Genomic DNA, 13,966 nt, shown 5'->3' with positions numbered 1-13,966 from the left:
ATTAGTATGAGATAAAGGCATAAAAGCCCGTAATGGGAATGCAGAGGAAGTGCAATCCATCCTCAAGAAAATCAAGTCTTTGATAGTGAATGAGAGGACGTAACAGAACTTTGTCCCTGTCTTGCCATGGGGAAATACACAGTACCGTGTCTAAATACATATCCGCTGCAAACTGCCGATGTAATTGTACTTTTGGGTTTTTTTTGCAACACCCATGTGTTATACCTTCTCCCTTGTTTCCAGCAGCAAGTTGATGACTTTTTGAATGTCTACTGCTCAGTGCCAGAGAGCATCCAGAAGGAGAATGCCTGGGAAACACAGACGTATGTTCACTTCTGTGACGGCCAAGGAGTGGCGCTGACCCTCAAGCCAGAGCACAGGGTGGAAGATGTTTTGTCTTTGGCATGCAAGGTACTCACTTTCTGTGTACAATTGCACCTTGTTAATAGCTGTGGACTTGAGAAGGAACGTAATATATCAGGATTTCTAAATAGTGAGAGCATAATACCAGCATCTCCCTGTCACTGTGTTAAGGCACATTGCTCTGTTTCCTTTAGTTGTGTTATATATGTATTGTAGTCAACGTAGTTACAGCGGTTGTGGAAAAGTTTTCAGGGAGCATTGCTCAAGAGAGCGCACAGTGAATACTTAAAGAGCGGTGACGCTTTGTGAGGTAGTCAGCCCCTGAGAAATCTCAGCACATGTCCACTCTATGTTGTCATTGCAGAGAACCCGGTTGTTCTGTGAAAATGAATCACAGATGAGTAACAGGGACTGATTGACTTAATGCCAGGAGATTAAGACATTTAAGACTGCTGTGACAAAGGCTATCATATCTGTTTGCTTCTTAAAGGACCCTTTTAAGGTTTTAATTAAATACCAGCTCTACTTGTGAATTTCAAAGAGTGCATTCCCTTCTGAAAGTCAATGCCAGCAATTTGAGAGGGATTGCTATAGATCATGGGATAGAAAACTGAGTCACAGGTTGAAGGTAAAGTAGAAATACCAATTTTAACTACAGACAAAAGGCCAGCACCTCCTAGAACATCACAACGTACCTGGCACCTTTGTCTCCACATGTGTCAGTGCTTGAATTTAGCTCTAACTTCATGATTTAAGACACTTAAATTATGCAAACAAGCTTTTTGGAAAACCTTTCTAGTCCCAAGTTCTGTTTTCTGGCAGCTGGTAAATACAGTTTATTTACTTCACAAGTAAAGGGGAAAAACAGGAAAAAAAGGAGTCCTGCTCTGTACAAAATCCAGCTGTAGCTTATGGCATAGGTTAAAGTGGACTTTCAGGTGAGCTCATTCAACTGGCTTGAAGTTATTGAATTTTGAGGCTTCTAGTGGAGGAAAGGACCCAACTTAATGGCTCTTTGCACCTGATAATGTTGTAAACAAAAAAAGTTTATTAAATTATACAAGTTTTTAAAAATCCAGGGTGAACTGTAGTTTTTACATCAAAAAAAGCATACTGATTTAGCCAAGTCACGATGCGTCTCCATGGCATCACTGAGAAGAAATTATGTTTTCATTGCTTTTGCTGGTGGAGACTGAATCCTCGAGAAACAGTTTAATGCCTGGCTTTACTTTTAAAAATTCACTGTACCTAGTCAGCCTAAAGGGATTGTCTGAGACATCATTTGACCACCAGATGGCACGGTAGAGCTGAAACATTTGGCAGTAGTTATGGTGACATGCAAGACCCCTGAAAGAGGAAATAAAATTTATAAATGTAAAATTAAGTTGAAAAGGAAATTCCTTACCTCTCTTACTCCATCATTCCAAAGTATTTGTAATTGTAAAGCTGACTTTCAATTTTCATTGTCTGTATCGCATGAAAATTTAGTTTTAAGTTATTTGATTTTTTTCCTTAAACGTTTTTCTGTTTTATTTTTTTCTTTCTATTCTGTCTGTAAAGCTTTTCATAAGCATTCTCTAATGCTGAATACTTTCTGCTCATCTATCCTGGTTCTTTTCCTTCTTACATTTTCATTCTGCTCTGGTGAGTGTAAGGAATCTTTCTTCTTAACAGACCATGTTTGAATGTTATGTGTATAAGGATAAAGTTCCAAGGGGTTGTTGTTTTTTTTTTCCTCTTCATTCATGCTTTATGGGGTTTATAATTTTCTCATTTCTGTTTTCCATCTGAGACTTTTGGATAGCTCGTATAGAAAAAAATGTGCATTTGAATACAATTGTTCAGGATACAGAACACGTGCAACTCGTAAACTGTTACACGTAATAAAATGTTAAGGTAATTACTAGTTACTCAGTAGATTTAGATTTTGTAAGCTGCAGAGATGCGTTGAAGAGGTTAAATAGCCCTCAGGGATGCAGTCATTCCTCCTCTTTTAGAAATGCTGCTTCCTCCTGTTCTAGAAATGTTACTCTATTAATATGCTAAAATGAAATGTTTTGTGCAGTGGTCTCACCAGCAGCCTGATTTTCAGAGAGACTCCCATCAGGGGCTCGACACTTTCAGGCTAATATCCTTTGGGAATATTCCTATTTCCCTTTGAATCCCTGTTGAAAGAGGATTTTTGCTTTGACCTCACATGGTGAAAAAAAATAGGTGAAACTTCTGATGTAGATGAAACCCAGCAATAAAAATAAAAGGCAATAAAGGCAGACCCTTAGGGAACCTGCTTCTCATCCCCTCTCCTAACAGCCCATACGTGCATATGTATTTTCTACATCAGAAGAAAAAGTTGCTGAGCAGAACTGAGTCATTAGAAGTAGTCACAGAAAAAGACGGTTGTGAGTATAAGTTGAAAAGGACAGAAAACAGTTGTGATATCTTTGGTAACATATAGTAGTGCTCAGTTAATCTAATAGCCAAGACATAGTGTTTATGAAAGGATTTGGGAGGATTGTAAGGGAAAATGGAAATCGCACTTGAACCTTATTTTCTAAGCAATGCAGCTAGTTTGCTTATACCACAAAAACAGTTAGAAAATGACTTGTTGAGGATTGCTTTTGCATGATTTCTAAAGAGCTTTTTTTGTGTGTGTGTCACTTCTATGTCTTCTGGGATTCTGGAAATAAATAACAAATTCCAAACCCCATTCTCTTTATTCCTTAGATGAAACAGCTGGAGCCAAGACACTATGGCCTACAACTCAGAAGACTGGTTGATGAAAATACTGAGTACTGTGCTCCTGAACCATATGAATACATAGTAGACCAGGAAAGTGTGACTCCTTTTAGATAAAGCTCCGTGATGTCTGTAGCTACAGTTGAATTACCATCTACGAATATGTGTGATTTAGATCCAAAATAAGGTTTTAAAGCTGTTCCTGGATTGCATTCTGCCATCCTCATTCATATACTCCATGCCTATGCAGACATTTGGGTGACTAGGCACTGCAAACACTCTCTTCAAGAACGATTTGAAGATTTAAGTGGGGCTTCTGGTTCAAAAGCAAAGTGTTAGTCTCTATTCCAGGCCGGGTTTCCTATCTTTAGCTTACTCTGCATTTAGTCCCACTGATACCAGTGATGCTTGCACAGTAACACAGTTCTCTGTGTAAAGACAGCAAGTTTTGGCTCCTCATTGATGCAAAGAATATTGTGCTTATTTCTCATGCTGTACCTTTGGGTTTTGATACTTGCAATTTCATAATTTGATTACTTCTGTTACTTTTTTTTTCCCCAACAGGTGTATGATGAAATAGAAATTTGTCCATTAAATGTTTATCACATTCATCTTAAAAAGACTGAAAACATAAGTGATTTTGGTAAGCTTTTAGGAATTTTTCTTTTTATTCTTTTCATTGCTTACTTTCTCTCTTCAGGACTTTTCTGTCTCTGAGAGCAGGCAGGGCCATCCTTGATAGCTCAAAGTCTGAGTCTGCAAAGGACTCAAGGCATTATGACAAAGTCCCAAGCTGATTGTTTTACACTGACAAGCGCATTTCTTACGTTTGGAAAGGGTCCACTTTCTACTTCTGCTACACTGGCCAAATAATTCAAGCATGGGATTGTCAGAAGACAAATGTCCTTTGCCAGGAGTAATACAGTTAGTCTCAGTCAGGCCATGGTCAAGGTCTGCCCTTTTCTTTTTTGGTAGTGGGATCCTCTGTTGGCACAGTATCAACAGCGTGTTCTTTGGTACAAATTCTGACAGGCTTTTTATCTGTGGGAGTCAGTTATGCCTAGGAATAATTATATACCTTGAACGGATACCTTTGTAAGGCAGCTCTGTGCTGTTTTTTAGCTGCAAGTCTGTTGGTATGAATTATTCCCTTCTGGGCTGTCTCACTCACTGGTCTATATGGATTTGCTGCTTTATAGTTTGAGTTTCCAGTTTTTGGATCTGTTTAAGACATCTCTATGTCTGATGGACATACTGCAGTACTCTTATCATAACAACGAACTGTGTTATTGAAATGTCATATGGGCCTGAAGTAGAAAATTTTTTTTTAAAATGTAATTTGTTTTTTTTACAGCACAGCATGACATTTCCTTGAAGTTGAAAAGTCCTATTAACTTTAACAGGCCTTACAATGACTGAGAAACAATGTGATAATTTCTCTATGCTCTGTGTGTGTGTTCTCATGAGAAATATCTTCCCCCTGGTTGTGTAGAGTCTATGAAATGCACAAAATAAAAAGGAAATGTTTCCAAAAGAGTTTATTTGATTTAAACCTCTTTTATTTCAGGCTTTGCTGTCACAGCACAAGTTGATGAAAATCAGCATCTTACCCATATATTTGTAAGTGATGTTCTCCCTGATGGACTAGCATACAAGGAAGGTATGGTATTGTATTGTATTTATGTTTAATACTGTACTTCATTATCTTTTTAAAGTCCCAAAACATGAAGGAGCTTTAGTACTGCTGTCTGAAATGGTTCTTGGCTTTTACTATTCATAGTTTTCTTTCCTGAAGACCATGGAAACTATGTGATATTAGGAAAGATAATGTACACAGAGTAACTGAATTACCCTTTCAATATAGCGGGGAGAGTTCCTGTTCACCCTTGGAGACAAAGTCTGTATTCAGCCATCCGACCAAGTGCTTTTGCACAGAGGAACAGGCTGAAGAAAGAGTTCACCTCACACTGGTGAACCTCATGGGCTTGGTCAGTCTCCAAGACCCATCACTTCCACTTTTGCTGACAGTGAAAAGTAGCTTCCCTCCCCAAAATAGTTTTCTGCGTATGTTTCTGTGAGTGCTTTCCCTACTGCACTGCTCAGAAACCATACTTCTCTTCATCAGCATAGCAGGATCACGCGAGTTCTGCTCTCTGAAAAACAGAGAGACAAACCCAGAAGAATGGAGACAGAGAGTTTCATTTGCTACGTGAGGGTAATGACCACTTGGTTATGGCTGACCTTGAAAGACAGCTGTTGCCACTGTTTAGATTTATACAAAAGCTGATAAAGAATCCATCCGCTGTTGTTCCAGTTTTGCATGAATGATTTGATCTGCGTGACTAGTGCCTTGTTCTTCCCAGATAATGAAATATGTGTTATGGTGCTGTACACTGGTGGTATCCAAGTTGTGAGAGGTGCCTCTGTTCTCATCTTGAAAGTTGTGCTGCCCTCCCACCCATCAAATTCTATAGCATCTTTAGAAAGAAACAACTTAATTGCTGTACTACATGTAAAACCTATCAAAGTAAGCATGAGGTCAATCTGTATAATTACAGCACAAATAAAGCTCCCATCAATTCTAATGGACTTGTGGTAGGATTAGGCTGTTTGAATTAAAACTACAAAAATAAAAGGTGAATTGGCATAAGGTTTGGTTTGTGACCCTTTACGTTTTATATCCCCCCCTCCCTTTTTTTTTTTTTTCTTCTTTCCTCTCACATGCTCCCAGGGCTCCGAGTAGGCAATGAAATCCTGAGCATAAATGGAGAGGCTGTGTCTGATCTTGACCTCAGGCAGATGGAGTTACTGTTTTCGGAGAGAAGTGTAATGCTTACTTTGAGAATGAACCACAATGGGACTCAGCAACCCTTATGTGCATCCTGGTCAGATGGTGACATTTCCAGGGACCCAAAGGGTTTGTTGCCCCCTCCAAACCAGTCACAGCTTCTGGAAGAGTTTCTAGATAACTTCAAAAAGAACACAGCAAATGGTAAGAGGTTGACAATAATTCCATTACTTTCACCTCACTTCCAATATCGCTGTTTTTTAAAACTTAGTTATATTTAAAATTCTGTGCTTATCTTACTGAGAAACCCAAGTACAAATAAGTTCTATTTGTGCTTCATATCTGTCTGTTGTTTTATTATTTTCTAGAAAGTAGAAATGGAACAGAATATGATCATTTCTGCAGGGAAATGATATTCTTTTAATCTGTTTGGCTGCACCACCCATTAATATCAAGTGCTTCTCTTAACTGTTCTGTGTCATCTCGGTTACCTCCAAAACATGCGTTTCCCAGGCGTCGGTGGTTGAAATGATGTGATGGCTTTCAGAGGCAGGAAGTATTGTTCTGTGTTTGCCATGCTTTACATGTGGTAAAGTACCGCTTACGTTAAGGGTACCTTAAATGCAATAATCCTCATCACCTCAAAAAGGAGTCATTTAGCTCTGCTCCCACTCAATGATATTATCGGCCTCCTGTTGGATACAGCTGCTCACTGTGTAGAAGAAAGCCTATGAAAACAGCTTTCACAGCGTTTGTTTCGCTACTACCTGCTCATATTTCTTACTCAGTGTAATGCCACTGTATTAAGCATCAAATGGAGGACATACCCTAACAGTGCTGTGTCAGGGTGACATCCTGATGGGTTTCCGTATGAGGAGCAGCAGACAGGAAAGGTGCCAAAAGCCTGCGTGGTAAGGACTGCTCCTGGATGACACCGTGGCCCCCCAGCCCGAAGTAAGGTGCCAACGCTCACTGCTGGGTTGCCTTTTCAGCTGGAAATAGGAGGTGACACGTAGAGGGGCACTGCCACGCTGGGTAGAGGAAAGCTGTGGGCACCCTCCCCTTCCTTTAGCTGATCTTACTTCACATGAGAAATACATCTTGTGATACCAGAATACTTGTAAATGCCTGGCTGAAATAGAAAGTACGTGGGGATTTGCTCTCCTTTCTTCCCACACCTTGACTATTTTTCAAACAAGATAGAAGCAAATTTATCTCTAGTTTCCTGAGTGTAAAGGGCGCAGTTTCCTCCCTGCACCTCTGGGGGATGCTAGTAAAATTCTGCAGGAAAGCTAGTCAGGGTGCACTACTGTGCGAGGAGAGCAGCAAAAGGTATGAAAAGGGATCGCTGATTTTTGTATATAATTATGGTGGCAAGTGTTTTCTGATTGGAATTTTTTTCGTAATTAAAAATGGGAGAAGAAAAAGAATCACATAGGAGAAGTTGTTAGAACGGATTTAATTATAGAGCAATTTTATTAGGTCATCTTTTGAAATTAAAAGAAATCTGAATACAAGATTTGTGATACCGTAAGTAGCATCTCTCTCAGGGGCCTTATTTCAATTTAAAATGCCATTAAATTGACTAGTGGCACATAAAAGTTAGTGTCATAAAACAAAAATTATGATAGAGCTAATTAATTACATAATTATACCAGGGCTATCATTCAGCTTGTTGGCTTGATATCATAGGCCAGCATTACCTGGAGTATTCAGTATAATAAATGTATATGTCCATTCACTAGATTCCTCATTCCTCTGGGATAAATTTGCAACCTGTGCAAATATTCCATTATAATAGGAAATTACTGGAGTATGTATTATACTCTAAGCACTAGTGGATAAAGGGACATAGTATATTTGCTTTTCTGCTTAAAAGCAGCTAAGGAAGATTTATTTTATTCTGAAAGGGAACAAATAGTTCTGAATTAAGCTTTGTGAGAAGGACTTTCATGTTTATTGAATTCAGTGCTTAGTGTCCGATCACCTGATCAGGTTCAAATGGAAACAGAAGAAAATGGCATTACTTTGAATTAATAGATAATCATAAAGGGTTTAACTGTTCTATGTCCTGTTACTCACTCAGGAATTGAATAAGATTTTAGATAAGAAGAGTGGGTATTTAATGATCCAAGCAGGGATTTGTAGGCCAGAGACTCTTAAATTCACATCCAAAGTTTAATACCATTCTGTCTCCTTTGGTAGAGTTGAGTGAGTCACTCTTAAGACCACAGTTTTCAAAAATAATTTCAGATATTTGCTTGTTCATGTTGAGCCTGTTCTTCCAAGGCAGTGCCTTTGAAAGTCAGTTAGTGCCAGCGGAGGGGGACCCCCTTCAAAAATCAAGCACAATTTGGCTCAAGGTACATACCTGGAGTTAAAAAGCTTAATGTTTCTGCCACTGCCTCCCTGGTTTTAAAAAATAACTAACTGTATTTATCTTTCTAAAGTACTGTAAGGATTAATGAGCTAAAATTAACAAAGTGCTTGGAAAATGGAAATTTTCAACACTGAGTCACGTGGTAATACCCTGCCTGATGCTTGGTGACAACCACTAGGCAAAAGCTAAACAGAATTACTTTAAATTACTGGCTTCGTATAACTTCAGTGGCAATAGTTTGTCCACATTTGTTTACAGTTTTGCAACTCCTTAGCATAACTCTGATGAATGCCTTTTCCTACATATTCTGCTATGTTGAGGGTACCCAATTATACCTCGTGGCAAACTTTGGCAGCCTTTACTGTACAGAAGGGAAGTGATTGACTTTCTCCAAAGCCACTAACTCTGCCACTCCTAAAAATCTTTCCCAGGAAATTTTCTGTGAGAGTGATTCATTTTCTCCAAGAGGTTGCTATACCCTTGTAGCTGTATTTTGGACCAGCTGTGGTCATACCATTTGATCTGCCACATGGCAACACTATGTTCTTGCTGCTTAGCTGCTTGGCTAGTAATAAGCTTATCCTGGAAAAGGAATGAGATGAAATACTTTTAAAAAATGCACTCATAAATGTGGAAAACCAAATAACAGAGCAACTAAATTTGCTCCAAGCTCCAGTGCTAAGGAAATTAAACAAATATTTTTGTAGAATTAAAAAATGAGGGAATTGGACTGGAATTCTTACAACTGTGCAGGAAAAAAATGCCTCATTTTAAGATGGCACGGATATTTGAGGAATAAACCACAGAGAAGTCACAAGAATTGAAAACTGTATTTAGGGCATCCCCGTGTGGGTTAATGGTATATCTATAGGGTGCTGAGGCAGGAGGTAGAAGCATTAGTAGGTGTGAAAACCCATTGCAGTATGTGAGTTGCTGTCAGAGTTGGGCAATTTTTTTTTTTTTCCCCAGCAAGTGGAGTTTTGCCAAAAAAGCTGTCATTTCTGGTTAGCTGACACTGTTGAAATCAACCTTAATTTGTAAATAGATCTCTGTGATTAAAAGCAAAAAAAAAAAAGAAAGAAAAAAGTGGGGAATGGCAGTTTGGATATGCTTTAACAAGGCTGCATGAAGAAACACTTTCATGTGGGAGGCTTAGAGAGCTAAATGGGAAAGAAACCATTAAAAGAAAGAAAACAAACAAAAAAGGAAAGATGGACGTACTGTTCCTTTGCTCCCCATTGTACTCCTCATCTTTGGGGTAGGGCACTTTCTGCACGGGGTCTGGGTTCCTGTCTGGCCCATCTTTCTAGAGGTGTGGTCCCAGGAGCGGTGAAGAAGGCTTGGGTGCTGCTGACAAGGGGGAGGATTGCTCCTCCTCCTCCTCTTCCTCCCCTGCACTGCCTTAGCCCTTCCTTCCAGCCCCATAGCACTCACCCTGCCCCTGTGCTGGCAGCAGTGCTTGCTGGAGCCCTTGATGAACCTAATGAAGGAGAAAACTTCATTTTTTTTCTTCTCCCCCCCTGCAAACTCAGTGAGTTGAACCGGCGGGTGCAGAGATCTGACAAGGGCCAGAGCCAGGTAAGCAGGAGCAGGGGCAGCTGCCGGGGGGAGCTGGTTGCAAGGATAGTTACTGCCAGAGCAGCAAGCTCTCTTCCAGCTGACCTTCCCGCAGAGCACCTCTCTAGCTGTTTTGCCCTCTGCTTTCCCACCTTTCACGCTGATCCCCGGGCAGCAGCATAGCCTGGGACATGCTGGTTTGAGTCCCTCCTGATGAAGCTATTTCACGTTGTATAAAGCATGGCCGGAGTCAGAGAGAGAGAGTCAGGCTTCGTGCTGTTTGTCAAGTAGCTGGGATGTGTGCTGGAATGGAGCAATGATATTTCAGCTCCTGATCTGCTAAACATTGAGATATTTTTGCAAAATGTAACTGCTTCAGGAGGAGGATCGGTGGTTTGAACCCTTATGTGGGAGTGACTCTTCTGTTTCCCGACATGAGCCACTTCTGATTTTAATCTTAGTAGGCATGCACAGAAGCAAAATACATCATTTGACCACAAATTTAATTTTGATGTGACTAAATTCTTTTTAAAAATGTGCTCGTAATAATAATTGGTTTGGATTCAATTTCAAGGTACTTTCTGTTTCAAATACGCTTTGCTAGATGTTTAGATGCCCCTGTAAAGTGTAATTGCAACTCTCAGCTTCTCCAGAAAACTTTGCTCTCTTCAGCTTCATCAGATACCCCCAAGTTGAGGGAGGAAAAGCTGGCTGTATGCATGTCTCTGCATACGCCTCTCCAGGTAGCACTCCCTGCATCCTCTTCCAGCCCCAACCCAGCCTGAATATCAAAAAGACCTGTGTGTCCCGCTTAAGAAAAGAGGTAAAGTCAGGAGGATGTGAAACTAAGGTGATCTGTAGCCTCCAGCAGCTGGAGGCTGTGCTTGGAGCACTGACTCAGACTGCTCTGCTTGTTGCTGTTTGCCCTGTTTTTGAGCATTTCGTAAGCGTCTTTTAACATAATGTTCAAAGCATTTAATAAACAAAAGTAAAACTAAAACCTAACTGAAAAACATTTCTAAAGTTCTACTTTTAGTTCTTCCCAAATCACGTCCTGTTTGTTTGCCTACCTGCTGTTCCGACATTTAAATTCTCTTCATCATAGAGCATGGCCTTCATTGCACTGCATGTGTTGAGGAATTAAAGAAAGTTAATTTTATTCTTTCGCAGGAAACTCTTTTGAGCTCAGAAGAGGTGAATATTGCTTCTTAGCTTCCTGAGTCTCAAGGACACCCACAGTCCTGTTAGATGTGGGACCTGATCTGTGTTAGTTGTGCAGGTCTGCACACATTGCTCCCTCTTGCTTGGTAGATCTAGTACCAGATATCTGGTAGTCTTGCATGGTGTGAGGCAACACACCAGAAAAGCAGTGCCCCTTTTTAACGTAGACGTGTAGTTGTGCAGTATGACTGCTTATCTGCCTGAAGATCCATGACTCTGCTGGGTTTTCTTTTTTTTACTCATTACCCAATGTACTTCAGCAGGAAGCCATATAGATGTGATAGGTCATGCAATGGCTGTTCATCAAAGCAAGCTCAGAGGCGAGGTGTGTGTTTACAGTAGTCTTGGACAATCATGGTAGGTTGGCTCCCACTCCAGCTGTTTGTATGCCGTTAATTTGTCCTGCGCTCCTGAGAATCACTGGGAAAAGACTAGGTCTGGCCTGTGACAATACCTGGGGCTATAGCAGGGTAGAGGTGAATTCAAAGACAGTGTTTGCTTCTCCAGAAGCTGGATCCATAGGAGTACTTGTTGCCCTATTGCATGTTTTGCAATACAGAGTGTTTCCCAAGAGAGTTGGTTTAATGAGCTCTTGCTGGCACTTGACAAACTGTCCTGTTGGCTTCCTGTTAGATGTGTATGCTGCAAATTAAAAGTTTGTTTATGCTATAAAATGGGACAGCCTTAAATGCTCTTCTACTGAAAGAGTGTTCTGTGCTGCTTTGCTAAATGCTGCTATGATTTAATCCCTGTGAAGTCAGTGGGCCAAATTGTTTTTTCCTGATGTAAACTCCCTTAAACCTTTGGAGCTGCACCTTCTGGCTCAGTGACAATACGTAGGCATAAATCATGACATTGCCAGTCCTACTGAATTCTGTAGAGTGACAATATGGACAGCAAGGAGATTTATTAATGATGATAAAGTTAGAGACATCCACATACAGACCAGTGCCTTAGGCATAATTTAAAACACATCAAACAGCAGATGTCCTGTGTTTCACAGATGTAAGGTAGATTGAGTAATTATAAAAACTGTGTAAGCTAGCCACAAATTCTTGCTAAACTACTGAGTAACTTCTTTTTCCCCCTTTTTTCCTTTCTGTTTTCATTACTTTTGTGCCTATAAATCTGAGATGGAGATGAAAATGTACCACCAAGGTGGTATACTTGGTACCTGGGCAGGGCCAGCTCCATTTGCTTTCCACCTCTCCTCCATGCAAATGACCTCTGAGAATGGTCAAAGCCATCCCATGTGAGCAGTCCCACAGTAGCAGCAGAAACCAGGAGAGGAGCCACTGACAGCACCCCTGCATGTCCAGCAGCCCCAGGCTGGAAGACCTAATGGCAGCAGTGGGATGCAGCCTTTGCTGACACTCGTGGAAGATGGTGGCAGCCCAGCATGGGCTCTGCTGTGTCTTCCTCCTCTGTACCGCAGCCACACATCTCCAGCTGTTGAGCTGGAATAGAAGGGTGATGCACTAGCTATGGCTAACGATGGCCTCCAGTGAGACTGTATCTAAGAAGGCATTTGTTATGCACTTAGGAAATGAATGTATTTAGGTAACAAATTGAGAAGCCAGTGTGAAGTCTTAAGCGTAAAACTGAAAAGCCTGAACAGTTGTCTGACTGGCAGATACTTGGACAGAGAAAGTGTAGAAAGTTAAGTAACCCTATAAAAACATTCCATGGATGTGCAGGGGCTAATCAGGCATTGCTACAAAAGTGCAGGCAGCTATTTACTATTATGTTGCTAATTTGTATCTTCTATTGATTACTGAATTAGCAAATGAGTCAAATTACTTTGCTTCATGATGAACAGTTAACCAACAAAGGAACTCCCAAGGGATCTAAAGGACTCTGCTCCAGCTTCAGAATGGATGTTTCTGCAGATACTTTTAAAAAAAGGAAAGAAAAGAGACTGTAAAGCAGCCTATAGAAGGTAGGTGGCTGACTGGAGCTAAGTCACCGTTCAGCCTGTGGCCCAGCATGTCTTAAGCAAGCTGTACGATACAAGAATATTTGCATGAACATGCTGGCTTTTTCTAAACATGAAAATGTGGAGTGTTTAAAGAAGAAGCCTTACTTTCCTCACTGAAGGATGAGAACAAAGGAAAGAGACTTGTCTTGCTTGAGCATTTCAGACCCTGGCCAGAAGTATGAGTTTCTCTTTGCCTAGGCAGTATCAGATCTGCAAGAAGCAGCAGCCTAGTTGCATTGTCCTTCAGGAAGCATGCAGAGCACTTTCTGATGTTTCATAGTTTGCTCCCTGAAGCCAAAACATATGGATGAGAGGGGCCATGAAGGGAACCTTCTTGTCTGGCCTGTAATTGCATGTCTTGTTTGGTAACAATCTTGTCATTGACAGCCATCTAATAATTCTGTGTTTAAGAACCCTACCCAGGAAGACTGCTGTTATGACACCTGTATGCTAATATTTTTTCCAGATGTAATATCTTGAATGAATTCCTGAATGAAGTTTCTAGCTACAACAGAGTCAGTTGTTACAGCCTTGAAGCTAAACTGAGAACTTACCTTCCAGCCAGTCCCCAAATAGGTTACAAAATGCCTAGGACAAGTGATAAAAGCAAAAATACCTTGCAGAGATTAAAAAAATTCTGAATTATTAAAATCCAGTGCATTTTATTTGTGTTTCTTTAACTTGTTTAGTTTTAGTTTTCTAGAAACTGAAGTTACTTGGATTAGTAGACTCAAGACGTTAATTTAGCAATGAGAATTTGAGCTAGCTGCTATCTGAAGTTAGGTCAAAGGCTTTCACAAGAACTTGAAAATTTCCTAGGCGAAAAGAGGAAGGGGTGTTTGAATTGGTGATAAATTTAGTATTTCACTATCTTTTTAACTGTTGGTTAAAGCAGCATGAAAGCTGTAAACCAATGTACAATTAATAACCACAGTTACTGCCC

General features: G+C 40.4%; 1 protein-coding gene across 7 annotated transcripts in view; it reads left to right on the top strand.

The window, feature by feature from the left end:
• Nucleotides 1-13,966, top strand: part of TIAM2 (TIAM Rac1 associated GEF 2) — a 175,320-nt gene that overhangs the window by 117,875 nt on the left and 43,479 nt on the right. For 5 of the 7 annotated variants that reach the window (XM_075035945.1, XM_075035942.1, XM_075035943.1 and 2 more), the window contains 5 exons: nt 244-411; nt 3,088-3,193; nt 3,665-3,742; nt 4,667-4,759; nt 5,831-6,091. In XM_075035945.1, coding sequence (XP_074892046.1) covers nt 244-411; nt 3,088-3,193; nt 3,665-3,742; nt 4,667-4,759; nt 5,831-6,091 — 706 coding nt within the window. Of the gene's footprint in view, nt 1-243; nt 412-1,933; nt 2,008-3,087; nt 3,194-3,664; nt 3,743-4,666; nt 4,760-5,830; nt 6,092-13,966 lie in introns of those variants that run through there. The other 2 variants (XM_075035948.1, XM_075035949.1) reach the window with 2 other exon arrangements.

This window comes from Buteo buteo, chromosome 9 (assembly GCF_964188355.1).
Source record: "Buteo buteo chromosome 9, bButBut1.hap1.1, whole genome shotgun sequence".
Taxonomy (NCBI): Eukaryota; Metazoa; Chordata; class Aves; order Accipitriformes; family Accipitridae; genus Buteo; species Buteo buteo.
This window is presented reverse-complemented; position numbering and strand designations above follow the sequence as displayed.